This window comes from Xiphophorus hellerii, chromosome 2 (genome assembly GCF_003331165.1).
Source record: "Xiphophorus hellerii strain 12219 chromosome 2, Xiphophorus_hellerii-4.1, whole genome shotgun sequence".
In the NCBI taxonomy this organism is placed as follows: domain Eukaryota; kingdom Metazoa; phylum Chordata; class Actinopteri; order Cyprinodontiformes; family Poeciliidae; genus Xiphophorus; species Xiphophorus hellerii.
Window position 1 is genome coordinate 2488802 of NC_045673.1, and position 15579 is coordinate 2504380.

General features: G+C 40.8%; 1 protein-coding gene across 1 annotated transcript in view; it reads right to left on the reverse strand.

The window, feature by feature from the left end:
* The window catches only part of edc4 (enhancer of mRNA decapping 4), a 39542-nt gene that overhangs the window by 8836 nt on the left and 15127 nt on the right, over nt 1–15579 (reverse strand). Inside the window, exons 15-26 of the mRNA XM_032580365.1 lie at nt 14235–14419; nt 13466–13545; nt 13247–13382; nt 11989–12278; nt 11223–11450; nt 10165–10266; nt 9925–10068; nt 9667–9703; nt 8748–8895; nt 8492–8647; nt 6175–6290; nt 5031–5196 (exon numbers count right to left, since the gene is read on the reverse strand). Of these exons, the coding sequence (XP_032436256.1) occupies nt 5031–5196; nt 6175–6290; nt 8492–8647; nt 8748–8895; nt 9667–9703; nt 9925–10068; nt 10165–10266; nt 11223–11450; nt 11989–12278; nt 13247–13382; nt 13466–13545; nt 14235–14419 (1788 nt within the window). The remainder of the gene's footprint in view (nt 1–5030; nt 5197–6174; nt 6291–8491; nt 8648–8747; nt 8896–9666; nt 9704–9924; nt 10069–10164; nt 10267–11222; nt 11451–11988; nt 12279–13246; nt 13383–13465; nt 13546–14234; nt 14420–15579) is intronic.

Sequence of the window (15579 nt, forward strand, 5' to 3'; positions counted from 1 at the left end):
CGTGCCTCCATTGTCGAGGAGCCCGATCGCTGCTGTGGCCGCAAGGTTGTCGGTGCCTGTCGCGGCGGCAACCCTCAAACCTGTTGGTGGACACCTTCGGTGAGGGATGCCGTCAGGCTGAAGAAGGAGTCCTACCGGGCCTTTTTGGCCTGTGGGACTCCGGAAGCAGCTGATGGGTACCGGCATGCGGCTTGGGTGGTTGCTGAGGCAAAAACTCGGGCGTGGGAGGAGTTTGGAGAGGCCATGGAGAAAGACTTCCGTATGGCTTCGAGGTGATTCTGGTCCACCATCCGGTGTCTCAGAGGAGGGAAGCAGTACGGCACCAACACTGTTTATAGTGGGGATGGTGTGCTGCTGACCTCTACTCGGGACGTTGTGGGCCGGTGGGCAGAGTACTTCGAAGACCTCCTCAATCCCACCAACATGCCTTCCATTGAAGAAGCTGAGCCTGGGGACTCTGGGTCGGGCTCTCCAATCTCTGGGGACGAGGTCGCCGAGGTGGTTAAGAAGCTCCTCGGTGGCAAGGCTCCGGGGGTGGATGAGATCCGCCCGGAGTTCCTTAAGGCTCTGGATGTTGTAGGGTTGTGTTGGCTGACGCGACTCTGCAATATTGCATGGACATCGGGGGCAGTTCCCCTGGATTGGCAGATTGGGGTGGTGGTCGCCCTGTTCAAAAAGGGGGACCAGAGGGTGTGCTCTAATTATAGAGGGGTCACACTCTTAAGCCTCCCTGGCAAGGTCTATTCAGGGGTCCTGGAGAGGACGGTCCGTCGGATAGTTGAACCTCGGATTCAGGAAGAGCAGTGTGGTTTTCGTCCTGGTCGTGGAACACTGGACCAGCTCTACACCCTCGGCAGGGTCCTGGAGGGTGCATGGGAGTTCGCCCAACCAGTCTACATGTGTTTTGTGGACTTGGAGAAGGCGTTCGACCGTGTCCCTCAGGGAGCCCTGTGGGGGGTTCTCCAGGAGTATGGGGTACCGGGCCCTTTGATACGGGCTGTCAGGTCCCTGTATGACCGGTGTCAGAGTCTGGTCCGCATCGCTGGCAGTAAGTCGGGCTCGTTTCCGGTGAGACTTGGACTCCGCCAGGGCTGCCCTTTGTCACCGATTCTGTTTATCACTTTCATGGACAGAATTTCTAGGCGCAGCCAAGGTGTTGAGGGGATCCGATTTGGTGGCCTTAGGTGGCACATCGTCTGCTTTTTGCAGACGATGTGGTCCTACTGGCCTCATCAGGTCATGATCTGCAGCTCTCGCTGGAGCGGTTCGCAGCCGAGTGTGAAGCGGCCGGGATGGGGATCAGTGCCTCCAAATCCGAGGCCATGGTCTTGAGCCGGAAAAGGGTAGAGTGCCTTCTCCGGGTCAGGGGGGGTGTCCTGCCCCAAGTGGAGGAGTTCAAGTATCTCGGGATCTTGTTCACGAATGGGGGAAGAAGGGAGCGGGAGATCGACAGGCGGATTGGCGCAGCGTCTGCCGTCAAGCGGGCGCTGTACCGGTCCGACTTGGTGAAGAGAGAGCTGAGCCAAAAAGCGAAGCTCTCGATTTACAGGTCGATCTACGTTCCCACCCTCATCTATGGTCATGAGCTTTGGGTCATGACCGAAAGAACGAGATCGCGGATACAAGCGGCCGAAATGGGTTTTCTCCTTAGGGTGGCTGGGCTCTCCCTTAGAGATAGGGTGAGAAGCTCAGTCATCCGGGAGCGACTCAGAGTAGAGCCGCTGCTCCTTCACATCGAGAGGAGCCAGTTGAGGTGGCTCGGGCATCTGGTCAGGATGCCTCCTGGACGCCTCCCTGGTGAGGTGTTCCGGGCACGTCCCACCGGGAGGAGGCCCCGGGGAAGACCCAGGACACGCTGGAGGGACTACGTCTCTCGGCTGGCCTGGGAACGCCTCGGGATTCCCCCGGAAGAGCTAGAAGAAGTGGCCGGGGAGAGGGAAGTCTGGGCCTCCCTTCTGAAGCTGCTACCCCCGCGACCCGACCCCAGATAAGCGGAAGATGGATGGATGGATGGATGGATGGATGGATGGATGGATGGATGGATGGATGGATGGATGGATGGATGGATGGATGGATGGATGGTTCTTGAACTGGGTTTAGATGTGAAACAAAACATAAAAATTTATAATTTTTGTTTTACTTTTAGTAAAGAAATATTGATCACTTTTTTTTTTTAAATGTATATACACCAGTCTTTAATTGATCATTGCAATAGATGAACTCTCGCTCTGCACAGCCTGTTTATAGCTTTTGTGTCCTGTTATCTGCCAAATGATCTTCTTTATGTGAAATAATTGCAATCATATGATTCAGTAAGTGTTAGCTGTGTCAGGCCTGAAGTGATGCAGCAGTTCTGATGCTAATGCTGCGGCTTCAGTCAATATTTAATCACTCCACCCGGACTACATTTAAATGGGAAGATGTATGCGCTCTCCATCTGTGTGGATTAAACTTCAGAGACTGCTCATAACAGACGTTACTCCATCGCAGGATCTCGTGTCACCTTGTCTTCCTCCTTTCTAGCATGAATTTAAAGCTGCAGGACATCTAAAAAAACTAAATAGATAATAAAAATAAAGGTAAGAAAATCCAGTCTAACGCGAGACTTTACTGTAAAATGGAGGAAGTGTTTGACTCTGCAAACACGTGGGACGCTTCTCTGCACATTCAGACAGTTTGAGTCTCAAGGCTCCAATCTAGGCGAACCTAAAGAGAAGATCTGCTGTCTGTGTGCTCAGACGAGCTGACCCCTGACACAATCCAGACGGAAAAACGCAAAGAACTTCAATACAGATCCTGAACTCAACACTGAGGATAACAATGCGGGTGGAAAAGCTTTTTTTTTTTGCCAGTACTTTATCAGCCACATTTTACGACTATAAATAACAAAAAATAAGCCTGACTGTGAATTTATGGCAGATATTTCAAAGAGAAAAAATGGATGTGTTAAAGAAAATAGAAATATTTTCCCCCATTTTCTCACTCTATACTCATTCAGACCTGGAAAATACTTCAATGACCTTCAATGACTGGAGCCCCAGTACAGCAAACAAAATCCAGACCTGGTTGACTTTGATTGCCCCATTGAACAGTTTCTTTAATTTTCACCTTTTGGAGAAAAAAAAAATTATCCTGTTGGCAAACAAAAGTTAGGCGAATTGTAATCAAATAGGTCAATTTTTAAAAAAAATAATAAAACAGCCTAAAAAAATTGCACTTGGTTTGTCTAAGGTCTAGCTAAAATGGGGAAGAAAAAATAAATGCATATACTGTATATATATATACTGTATATACCTTGTCTACCTACTTATATATATATATGTTTAGTTAGAATACCTGTTAAGTTGTCTTAGTAATAATTTATATAAAAAATATTTAAAATTATACTTTTTCATGTTGTTTATAAATATTGGCTAGAGACTCTGACAATATAAAATTGGATAAAAATGAGTTGATATATTTGGTTAAAAATACTGGGTTACTATGTATTATATACTAAAATATTTTTGGAAAATATCGGAGTTTTAAAAGTACAGAAATCTGTTTGTTTAGTAAGTTGGTAATTATATACAGTGTGTTTATTTTGTGTTAAATAAAATAGCCACGACTGCTTTTGTGCTTTTCGTTTTGAGATTTTTCACCTAACTGCCTGCCGCTAACGTTCATCACTTCAATAAATGTGAGTAAACTACTCTTAAAGGGGCTGTGTCGTGTTTCCAGCCATTTTATAGCACAATCAATTAACTATGTTAAATTCAGTTGTCACAAAAATGTTGCATATATCAAATATGACTTCAAAGAAATTGAACACCTTGAAATTGGGCCTCTGTTTCTTTAAGACTCCTGCTCTTTCTGAAACTCTTCTGGCTTCTCTATTAACCCTTTAACAACTTATTTACCGGTGTTAAACTGAGCAGTAGCTCCTACAATGATGGTAGCTCCATAAAGTATTTGCTAATTGCTGCTGGCTAGTCTTAAGGAGCAGGGGAAGAGCTGTGACTTGAAGGTGGGGTATGTCCAACTACCGTATTTTCCTCACTATAAGGCGCACCTAAAAACCTTCAATTTTCTCAAAAGCCGACAGTGCGCCTTATAATCCGGTGCGCCTTGTATATGGACCAATATTGAGCCACAACAGGTCTCGCAACTACGGTAAGCAGCCGCCGACTTCATTTTCCCCCGTAGAAGAAGAAGCGCGCGGTGCATGCTGGGTTTTGTATAAAGACCCCAAAATGGCTCCTATTAAGAGACACGCTTACGACGCAGAGTTTAAGCTCAAGGCGATCAGTCACGCAGTAGAACACGGGAACAGGGCAGCAGCGAGAGAATTTAACATGAACGAATCAATGGTTATAGCGGAAGTGGATATATATTGTGATTGCACTAACGTTTGATTTACCGTAACAGTATCAGACTGTTTTTACGTGTTTATTGAAGCGAGGAAAAGTTCCCCTCCACTATATGTTATATCTTGCTGTTGTTAAAAGATAAACTGTGTCACCAAAATACCACGTCACTTACTTTACCTCGGGAAAAATAATAAAACAGTTGTTTATTAATTTTGGGAATGAACGAAGTTTTCAGAACGCTGGTTTGTAATCTATTAATAAAGTTTGACTGACCTATCTGACTATTTTGTTGACATTCCCTTTAGCGCAGTTCCATCTAATGGATGCATAACGTAACCCCAGCCTCTACTGTAGCGTCTGTTCTATGAGCCTTATAATGCGGTGAGCCTTATATATGAAAAAAGTTTTAAAATAGGCCATTCATTGAAGGTGCGCCTTATAATGTGGTGCGCCTTATAGTGTGGAAAATACGGTAGATGTTTTTCACAGCTGAATAGTTGTCATTGAGATTAAAACATCATAACATGATGTAAAGCTAAAAAAAAAAAAAAGTTGATTTTACATGACACTGCCCCTTTAAGACATTGAGTAAAATTGAAAACGTCAATGTAGAGATGATGCCTTTCAAGTGGAAAGTTACAGATTGTGAGCAGTCCACGGTGTTAATTTGTGTGGCCTTACAGTCCTGCGTGCCCTGCTTGAAGCTGTCGTTGATCTGCTGGAACATGGACTGGCATCCTCTTTCAAACACGGGCAGCACTGTGCTCTGGAAGACGTCTTTGTAGGCGGCCTGGATGGGGCCCTGCATGGCCTCCGCCGCGGCCCGGCCCATGGCGTCTGTAGTGTTCTGATCCAAACACGCGACAAGTTAGAACTAAACCAGGGGTGTCCAAACTTTGTGCCACACAGGCCAAAAGTGTTGACTCAAAAACCAACCTAAAATCCAGCAAATGAAGTAGCCCAATTTTTTTTATTTTAAATTTTTTCAAATGTTATTTATTGTAGATTTTTATGACAATGTATTAGGGGCATTGTAAATAAAAAAATAAGATAAAAGGTTGAGTAGATTTCTACCAAAAACGTCAGAAATTTAGTGATTAATCTCAGAAATTTTCTAGAAAAAAAACTTAGAATTTTTCTGAGCTTCAGAAGTCAAACATTTTCGACATTTTAAACTCAGAAATTTCCAAGATTTAATGCAGTAAAACTGCGACAGACTGGCAACATGTCCAGGGTGACCCCGCCTCTCGCCCAAAACGTTCGCTGGAGATCAGCACCCCTCCTGGCCTCACTAGAGACAAGGGTGTAAGAAAATGGATTGATGGATGTGGTAAAATTTCTAAGATTAATCTAAATATTCCAGTTTTTTTCTCTACAATGAACCTAATTCACCAGATTTTGCACATTTGCTGTATTAAAAGGGCGGCATCTACTTTTCAGTTTCTTTTAGGCTCTATTAAATAGCTTTATTTTCAGTAATAAGAGAATTTGGGTCTTTTTCTTTGAAAGCACTTGCTCATCCAGCCACGTTTAATAAAAATATAAAAACTGATTTGCGTGCAGCAAATTTGGCTTTTAAGGAAAATTCTTTGGATACACATGGTTTTACCTTTTCTTAAAGCTTGGTTATAAAAACATGAAAACTTTGTAAGAGAATTATGTTGGTAATAATTTTACCCTGATTACAAATTAGAACTCTTCATCTGCAAATGTGTATCATTTTTGAATTGCAGTTGAGGGCCACAAATGGCCCGCGAGCCGCACTTTGGCCACCCCTGAACTGAGCAATAAGAGGTGATGAAATTGCAGAATTTGGTCGGCCTACCTTGGATTTGACCACTTTGATGACGATGTCCTTAATCGTGACCTCCACGGCGGCCATCTTAGCGGCGATAGAGTTGTTCAGCTGCCCCGTCACCGGCTCCAGACTCTTAGAAATGGCTGGAAAATATCAAATAAAGTGAAAGTAGGGGGAAAGATTAGCAGGAGCATGTCTATAATTAGATGAGCAAAAAACGACTTTTCTACTCTGAGTGCGAGGCGGGGAAACGTTTCTCCAGAGACGGTAGCGTTTTAGTCCGACATCAACACACCTCAGCGCTCTTTGCTATATTTAATTTTACTTATGCTCAGAATTATCTCAAGCATTAAATAACAGCATCATTTATTGATGCGCAGCCTGCTCTGCACTTTGACTCGGAGCATTTCAAAGTGACAAAGCAAAAAAGCAGCTCATCAGTGACCAGGTGAATTTATTTTAAATGCTTCCTGGATGCAGTTCATTATCTGCTGCAAGATTAATGCAAACATGCGCTGCCATCGGCTAGCTACGATCGGGTTCTGGAGGGAAATCTGGATGTTGCTCTTCTGGTCAGAAAACACTTCAAAAGCACAGATTCCTGGTGTAAAAAGACGAGAAAAAAAAAAAAAAACAATGACTAGAATAAAGCTACAAAGTGTTCAAAACAAACCCTGAAGTTACAGCTTCCTTAAAGTCTTAAAAGGCCAGAAAACCAGAACATATCTCTCCGATCGCCTGGAAAACAGTAAAATAAAAAACTGCTGTATTTTATCCAGGGCTGGGTTATACAGATTTAAAGTTTATCACAACATTTTGTGCTTTTTGTTGTCTTTAAAAATTCATTGATTTTAGACTCACAATTACAAATACTGCTTCTTATAAAAGCAGAGGCTGCTTCAATGCACACTTAAGACAAAGCAAACTGCAACTTTGTGACTTAACTGGAATTTATTGATGCCATAAAAACAGCAAAAATACCAACTATACTGCTATATTTTAGGGTTTGCAAACATAATCAGTTCCAGTTTATTGAGATCAAGTCGTCACTACTCTTCATGTTAATATTTTCAAATAGTCTAAACAAGATTTTTTAAAGAACTCAAGTAGGGCTTAGTCACAAATCAATTTGATCAATTAATCAAATTTTTGGCTTTTGAAGATTTAAATTTTGGAAAAGCTGGATTTTTTTTCCTCCGCCGCAGTTCTTTTCATGGCTTATGGTGATGTCAGCGCACCCAGGGCGGCCATCTTTTTTGACTGGTGTGTTTTACAGCTTCTATTTATTCATACTTTAAACGTTAAGGGCACACTGTGATTTTTTTCCTTTAATTACAAGAATAAAGTCATGATACTACAATTATTATAATATTACATTATGCCGCCATGGGCAGTCGGCATCAGAAAGGAGCGGGAAACCTAAGTACTAGAAAATAAAATATATCTTACCTGACAATTGTTTCCTGAATATGTTTTCTACTACTTATATGCATGTGTAGTGGAGTAAGTTTCCCTTAGTTGATGTTGCGTACTGGAGACTACATTATCTGCTTTTTGCTACAAAAAGAACAAAAAAGAAAGAAAAAAAAGCATACAAAAAAAACCCTGACAATTGCTTATATTTTAATTGGTTGGGATGCAGCAGGAGGGGCTTGCATAACTGCACGCAAATTTACATTTCAAGCTTGCAAAGTTAGGCATAGTGATTAATAATTAAACTACTAGATAAATTTTTTTAATTATTTGACTGTTCTACTATGGATCCCTTGCAGCGTGTCGTCGCGCATGCAAGATCCCGGCCCCAGCTCCCTGCTAGAGGGCAAAAAGCTGCTGGCTGACAGTAAATAGCATTGATTTTAGCGCTAAATCTTAAATGTATGCATGATATAAACGCTGTACTTTGCTACAAATTATCAACACTAACATGACTAGATAAGGTCAGGAAAAAGTTTTAATTAGTGAGGGAGAGGGAAGTAGTTCAGTTATGCTACCTTGACTTTGACATCCATAACATGTAGATGTGATGTGGAATTCGATGTGTTTTAGTTCAGTTACACAATAAATTAAAAGGCAACCTCAACACCGACTTAGAGAGATCATCAGTAAAGCAGGTGTTTAAATTAGCTAATCCACCACCGTTGTGTTAGGTTAGCTAATAGTAGTGGTAGCTAATCTAATCACAGCGATCACTTATTAATAATAGTGAAATAAACATCGAGCCTGAAAACATAAAACTGTAACGGACTGAATGTTCTGTTCTTTGTGTGGAAAATGTTTTTGATGTTGGATCCAGAAACTTAAAGTGGCGTTGCGGTCAATCGCTATGGCACAACGATTAGCTTACTTTGTGGAACTGCTTTCTTTAGCTCCTCTCTCAGGACTTTGTCCATCCTGTTGGTCAGCGCTGTGCTGAGGGCGTGGCTCAGCTGCTGGCTCAGCTGCTCGTGAAGCTGTTGCTGGCGGCTCTGATTCTCGGCCAGAGCTCGGTCCAGTCTGCGCTCTGAGGCCACCGAGGGTCAAGGCTCAACGACAGACAGACAAGCCTCACAGCAAACACAATGCAGCGCCTCGTGCTAGAGGAGGAAACACGTGGAGGATACGTTCCTGCTCCTGGTGTTTCATCAGAACGTGCTCCACCTGCGCCATGATGGTTCCCGGCATGGTCTCCACCAGAGAACACAGATCCGTTAGCTCCCTCTGCTGGCTGCGCAGAAGCATCAGGAGCTCATCCTGAGTCTCTGTGTTAAACTGCAGAACACCAAATAGGAGTCTGTAGTTATTTTGTTGTATTATTTTTCAAAACTTGACAAAATAAGAAAGTTTTCATTTCAAAAATCCTTTTTGATGGTAAATTTAGGCATATGACCATAATCTGTTATATAGGTTATTGAGCCATCAGCTTGGTGCAAAGTGTTACTCTATCCACTCAGCTTGTGGACTGTGGACGCCGACATTACCGTGAGCGTCTTTGCTACTGCTACATGGGTAGCATTGAGATGCTATTTTTAGGCTTGAATAGTATCTCTGACAGGCTAACTCCTTTTAGCACAACTTGAACACAATAATACTTTGTTTCAGCATCCAATCAGATCGGTTTTTGAGGTAGAAATTAACCCTACTGGGTCGAGAGAAGATGCTGCTGATGGACCAAAATATAAATTTAAGAGAAAATTTTAATATTTTAAGGACAAAAATGACAACAATTCATATAAGCAACAACAAAATAACAAAATCCGACAACATAAAATTTTTCCAAATCAGTTTCATAAGTTTTAAAAAACTTAAATTCAACAAAAACTGCAGGTGTGTGTCGGTGTCTGGTTAAAACATGTTTGTTTTTTATTTAGTGGGTAGAAAACCCAGAAATTTTACTCAAGTAAGACCAGGGATACTTCATAATAAAATTACTCAAGTAAAAAGTACAACAGAGTAAAAATAGTCCTAAAAGTATATTTTTTCAAAGAATTTACTCAAGTAGATGTAATTAATTAAATGTAACTAGTTACTAGCCAACTGTACCTGACCGGGATCCATGTGCCTGGGCTGAGAAGATTCACTGGAAATGAGAAAAAACGTCCCTCAAAATGTGTAAGCAACATTTAAGACAATCATTATCAGTAATAAAACTAAATTAAATTATTTATTCTGCATTTTCCTAACTGCTGCATCAATTTTCATTACAACTTTAGTACCATTTAAAGAGAAATAAGCAGTTTTAAAGTCAAGAAACAGAGAAATAATCAAGCAGACATTTTGCTTTTTTAGTTTCGAACATACCTGTCATCTTTCTTGAGTTTCCTCTTGAGTTTCGGCGAGGCTCGTGGCGAGCTCTTCCAGTCTTTCACCGGCATCCTGTGAGAGGAGCGAGAGCCGCAGTTCCCAGAGGATGAAGCCAGGCTGGCGATCTCGTCATCAGGATCGCTGCACACAGAAATGTCAAAGTTTCAACAGCGACCGCAGCTTCAGAGGAAGTCTCTGTAATCATGTAGTGAATGAAGCTGAGCGACTTGGCGTCACCTCTGGTCAGCGCCGACATCCTGGCTGTCGTTCTGGGGGAGGTGGTAGGAGCGCCGGTGGTAGGGAGAGCTCAAGCAGCGCTCACTCGACTCCTCTCTCAAACTGCAAGACAGGTGAAACAATTAATTAATGAACAAAACAAAGTTTGAAGTTTTTATCTTTGGGCCTAAAGAGGAGTGATCTAGAGTCAGTTATTACAGCAAGAAACTACAGATCAGGCTGAAACCTGGGTCTGAACCTTCAGAGTCACATGAAGACAGTTACAAAGTCGGCCTTCTATCACTTGAACCACATCTCCAGGATTAGAGGACTAATGTTGTGAAGCTTCTTTTTTTGAAGAAACATGAAAGTCAGATGAAGATAATGTGTTGCCAAACCAGCCAATCAGATATTTGAACCCAATAAGAGACTGAAAGAAGTTTATCTATAGTGCAGTGATGGACTCTGACCTGAACCTTAACGACCACATAAAGGCAGTTACAAAGTTGGCCTTCTGCCACCTAAAGAACATTTATAGGATTAGAGGACTAATGTAGCAACAAGATCTAGAGAAACTCATCCATGCGTTTATATTTAGTCGCATCGATTACTGCAGCAGGGCCTTCATGGTTCTGTCTAAAAATAAAAATAAAAATAAAAAATCAAGCCTCCAGCTGCAGCTGATCCAGAAAGCTGCTGCTGCTGCCGTTCTGACTAAAACCAGGAAGATAGAGCACATCACCCAGTTCTACAATCCTTCCAAAGAGAGAATAGATGTTAAAACCCTGTTGTTAGTTTATAAATCATTGAACAGCTCATCGCCACAATACATTAAAGATCTGCTGTTGTTGTATCAACCTTCCAGACCTCTTAGGTCTTCTGGTTCTGCTCTGCATCCCCAGAACCAAACATGGAGAAGCAGCATTCAGACAAAAAAAAACTGTTAGGCTGTGAATCCAACGGATTCACAGACTTTGGGAATTAAAGTGATGGAAAGAAAAATCCTATTTTCTGTCTGATGAGTCATGTTGCATTTAGTTTTTCATAAAGATTGAACAAAGGGAATGAAACAGACTGACCATTCTGCCAGCCCATTGTCCCTGAGGCTGTTCCTGGTTTCCCTGGTGATGTCTGGAGCCGCTGGCCATGACGTGTGGCTAACGCTGCCATCCAACGACCCTCCGCTGACCCCAGCGTTTTCCTGCGACAATGTGTTCTCCAGAAGAGACGGTTTGTTACCGAGTCTGGACTCCGAGTCGTCTGCCATCGGCGATCCCTCAGCACCTCCGAGTTCAAGGGGCAACAAACTACAAGAGGAAAGAAAACAACAAGATTGGTTCTGGCTTATTACGATAGACATTAATAATAAACAGGTCGATGATTTTTCCTGCCTCGTTTCAAACACTTGAGTTTTACAAAATATCTTTGTTGGAATTTTTAGTCATGTTTATTTTTCCTGGATTTGTTCTGCTGAAATATTTCAGTTTCAAAAGAGCGAAAGAAACACAAAAGGAGCAGAAGAAAGAAAAAGGGAAAGAATGAGGAAAAAAAATAGAAAGTGAACAATGAACAAGGGAAAGAAAGTGAATGAAAGAAAAAACGAGCAAAAGAACGAAAGATTGAAAGAAACAGTAGTAGTTAGAGTGAAAGAAGGAGCAAGAGTTAAAAAGAGCAAACAAGCTGAAGGAACGAACAAAAGAACCAAACAAGCAAAAGAAAATCAGAAACAGCAAAATAAAAAGAAAGGAAGAGCAAAAGAGTGAATGAACAAACAGGCGAAAGAAAATAGGAAATCAATCAATCAATCAATCAATCAATCAATGAGTGCTGCCTGGTTGCTTGTACCCGTTGTTGGTGGCGGCGCGTGGCGACGTCAGGAGGTGCAGAGCACACGCAGCAGAGGTCATGCTGTCTGTCTGCAGCGCAGGAAGCTGCAGGGCTTCCAGGCCGTGGCTGCGCTGCAGCTGCAGCGTTTGCGTCGCGATCTCCGGCATGTCCTGCGACATCACGGTAGAGGCGGAGGAGATGACGTCTGGCGAGCGGGCCCGGCTCGGCGAGGCCAGCAGCGGCAGCAGAGGAGAATCTGGGACCTGAGGCGAATCGAGGCCCAGAGGGCCGCTGGGGGAAGCCAGAGTCTGGAGGAAAACACAGGAAACATGTTTATCCTGATAATCAGTAAGGTCAACAAGTAAATTTCTCATCTCCTAAATGAATTACATTCTATAAAAAAAATAATTAATATAAATGTCCTATTAAGAACCTTTTGCAATTCAAACACTAATCAAATAATAAAAAATGATCACCAGCGCTTTTCACATGTTGAAATTAGAAGTACTTTAGATGCATTTTTTGGTACAAATGATCAAGCGTTCACTAAAGGAATGCTGCTATTGCATTTTAGGCAACAAAATATTTATTTTCCTACTTAAAAATGAATGGTTTGTTTGTCTTCATTGTTATATAGTTTTAAATTTTATACAATAAGCTGAAGTGGTTAATCAAAAAATCTGCAGAACCTGGCAAAAAAAAATTGTTTCCCATTAATCATCAGAATAATCAATAACTAAAATAACTGTTAGTTGCAGCCCTTTGTGTTTTGCAGCTCAAGATCATATTACTTTTATATTTGCAAATGCAGATTGATGTATTACCAAAAGCTTCAAACAAAGAGGTTGAAAACATGGAACTTTTCTGTAACTAACAACAATTTCAGTAATGGATTATTCTAGCATGCGGTTAATCATCCCTAAGTGATTAACCGCATAAATCAGCTAAAACAAATTATCACATTGTCCAGATTCTTAATTTAACAACTAAAGGTTTTTCATACAATATTAAAAATACATTAAAAAATGCATTTAAACAATTAACATTTCTCATTTAAATCTCATTTTTAAATGAGAGAATTAATATTTTATTGCCTAAAATGCAGTAACAGCGATTTTTTTGTGAAACTGAACTGAGTAAAGTTTTGGCTGAAACACATTTACAAAGATGTTTTTTATCTTAAATGCAAAGATTTTATTAAAACTTTTATAACAGGAATTTTCTCTATTAGAAAGTGAAATCTGAGATGCAGTCAGGACTCGGAGTTATGTCTTACCTGCAGATTCTCCAGTCCAGGCAGCAGAACTGCAGGTGCAGCCCTTGGACTGCTGGTGGCGACAGAGAGTCCCAAACTGCTGCAGCCATTGTTGTTTTCTCCTCTGATGGGACTCTGACTGACATCGTCCATGGCTCTGCAGAGAAACAAATCACCAGAAATCATATGGAGGAAGTGCTCTCTGTGATAAATATCAATAATTTTCACAAAGATGCTCACCTATTTGTTGAGTCAGAGTTGCTGCTGATGGCTGTAACAATAGTCAGACTGCTGGCGCTGCTGCCAGGAGACGCAGGAACCTATAGAGTCACAAAATGTTTATTATGCTGTCAAAAATATGCAGTTACAAAGAATTATAAATAACCAGAGCTGGGTAGAGAACCCAAAAATTGTACTCAAGAGTATCACTAATTCAACATATTTTACTCAAGTAAAAAGTAGCCGTCCAAGAAATTACTTGAGTAAGAGTAAAAAAGTATTTGGAGAAAAGTCTATTCAAGTACTGAGTAACTAATCAAAACATAAATGAATTCATATTTAAAAATTACTTCATTAGATGCACCAAAACATAAAGCTTTGTATAAATATTAATTTAAAGACCAAATCAAAATAATTTGTATAAGTACTATAATTACCAGACAAAAGAAACATTTTTCCAAATCTTGTTTTTTTTTTCTTCAAAACAAAACTTATAAAACTTTAACAAAAACTGCAGGTATGTGTCTAGGTTTGGTGAACTTTTGGTTAAAGCATGTTTTCATTCAGAGAATAGAGAATCCAGAAATTTTATTAAAGAGTAAAAAAAAATAAAACATCTAATTTAATAGTAATACTTCATAATTTAATTACTCAGGTAAAAGTAACAAGTACAACGTAGTGAAAATACTCCTAAAAGTACATTTTTCCAAAATGTTACTCAAGTAGATGTAGCTAGTTGCTCCCCAACTCTGCAAATGATATCCTAAAAGTCTGGAGTTACAATCAGTACCGAAGTGCTTGGTGTCATGAAGGCGTCAGGAGTCATCAGCTTGGGCATCGGCCCGCCGGATGGTCCAGAGTTAGAAAGGAAGTCAGAGGGAACAGGAAGTGAGGGGATCTTCCTAAGGTCGGACTGCGAGCCGCTTCCAGAATCTTTGTCGGAGCTGTGATCGGTGAGATGGTCTGGAAACCCAGCTGGGGAAAACGAGCACAAAGCAGAATTAAAGACAGAAAACAATCTGGACTGATATCGTTCTGATAACTGATATTTACCAATTAAATTTAATTTGTTTAGAATGGGAATTTAACATCCTAAATTAATTCATTGTAAAGATCTTAATGCGTCAATTTTTTTTTAAACACAATCAGATTTGTATTTGTGTGTTTCTGGCAAGGTTGTAAATATGACGCACAAACTACATCTGCTAACAGCAGCTGTAGCGGTTTCTCTCGGCCCAACGGGGTTAATTTCTGCCTCAAAAACTGATCTGATTGGATGCTGAAAAAGACTAGTTATGTTCAAGTTGTGCTAAAAGGAGCTGCGAAGCTATTCAAGCCTAAAATAGCATCTCAATGTAGCAGCTAACGCTAATGTCAGCGCCACAGTCCAGATTTCTAAAGAAGCTCCATGAATGATCAGGAGTTCCTGAAACATTTGAAAGTACTTTGCTCCAATCAGATGGCTGAAGAACCTAAATGACAGATTAAAAACAATAAATATCTTTGTTGTTGTCTAAATTGTTCAATGATTTAGCAGCAAAAAGGCCTTCTGAATTGAAAATGTTGATTATTTTTTGATATGTGATTTTCAATTAAAAAGCAATTGATCAATTACAATTAACTCAATTAACGCACCATTAAATTATTGAGAGTAGTAATAGGCTAGGGAAATATATACAATGTATACAATATATGTGATAGTTGGAACTATCGCATATAAACCCTGTAAATTCTAGACACTAACAGGTACCATAGAATTGCACAAAAATCAGTGAGGGACGGCGGAGTCCCTGCTCGAAATTTCATGAAAGAGGTGAGCGGAGTCTTGTGCCAGAAGCCCATTAAAATGCTGTTTACATCGTTTTAAACTGTGTGATTGTGAGCGTGAGTGGGAATAAAAATAGCAACAGGTATTTTGTTCCATATGACACGATAGGAGTGTAACAGGTAAACCTTTTATGGATGCAAACTCGACTAAAAACCCACCTGTTTAGGATTGTATTTGAAACGTAATCAATTACAAATTTATTGATGGAACCTGACTTAATGTCGTGTTTTGATTGTTGAATCTATGTTGCTTTGTGTTTTTGTGTTTGATATGATGTAAAGCACTTTGAAATGCCTTGCTGCTGAAA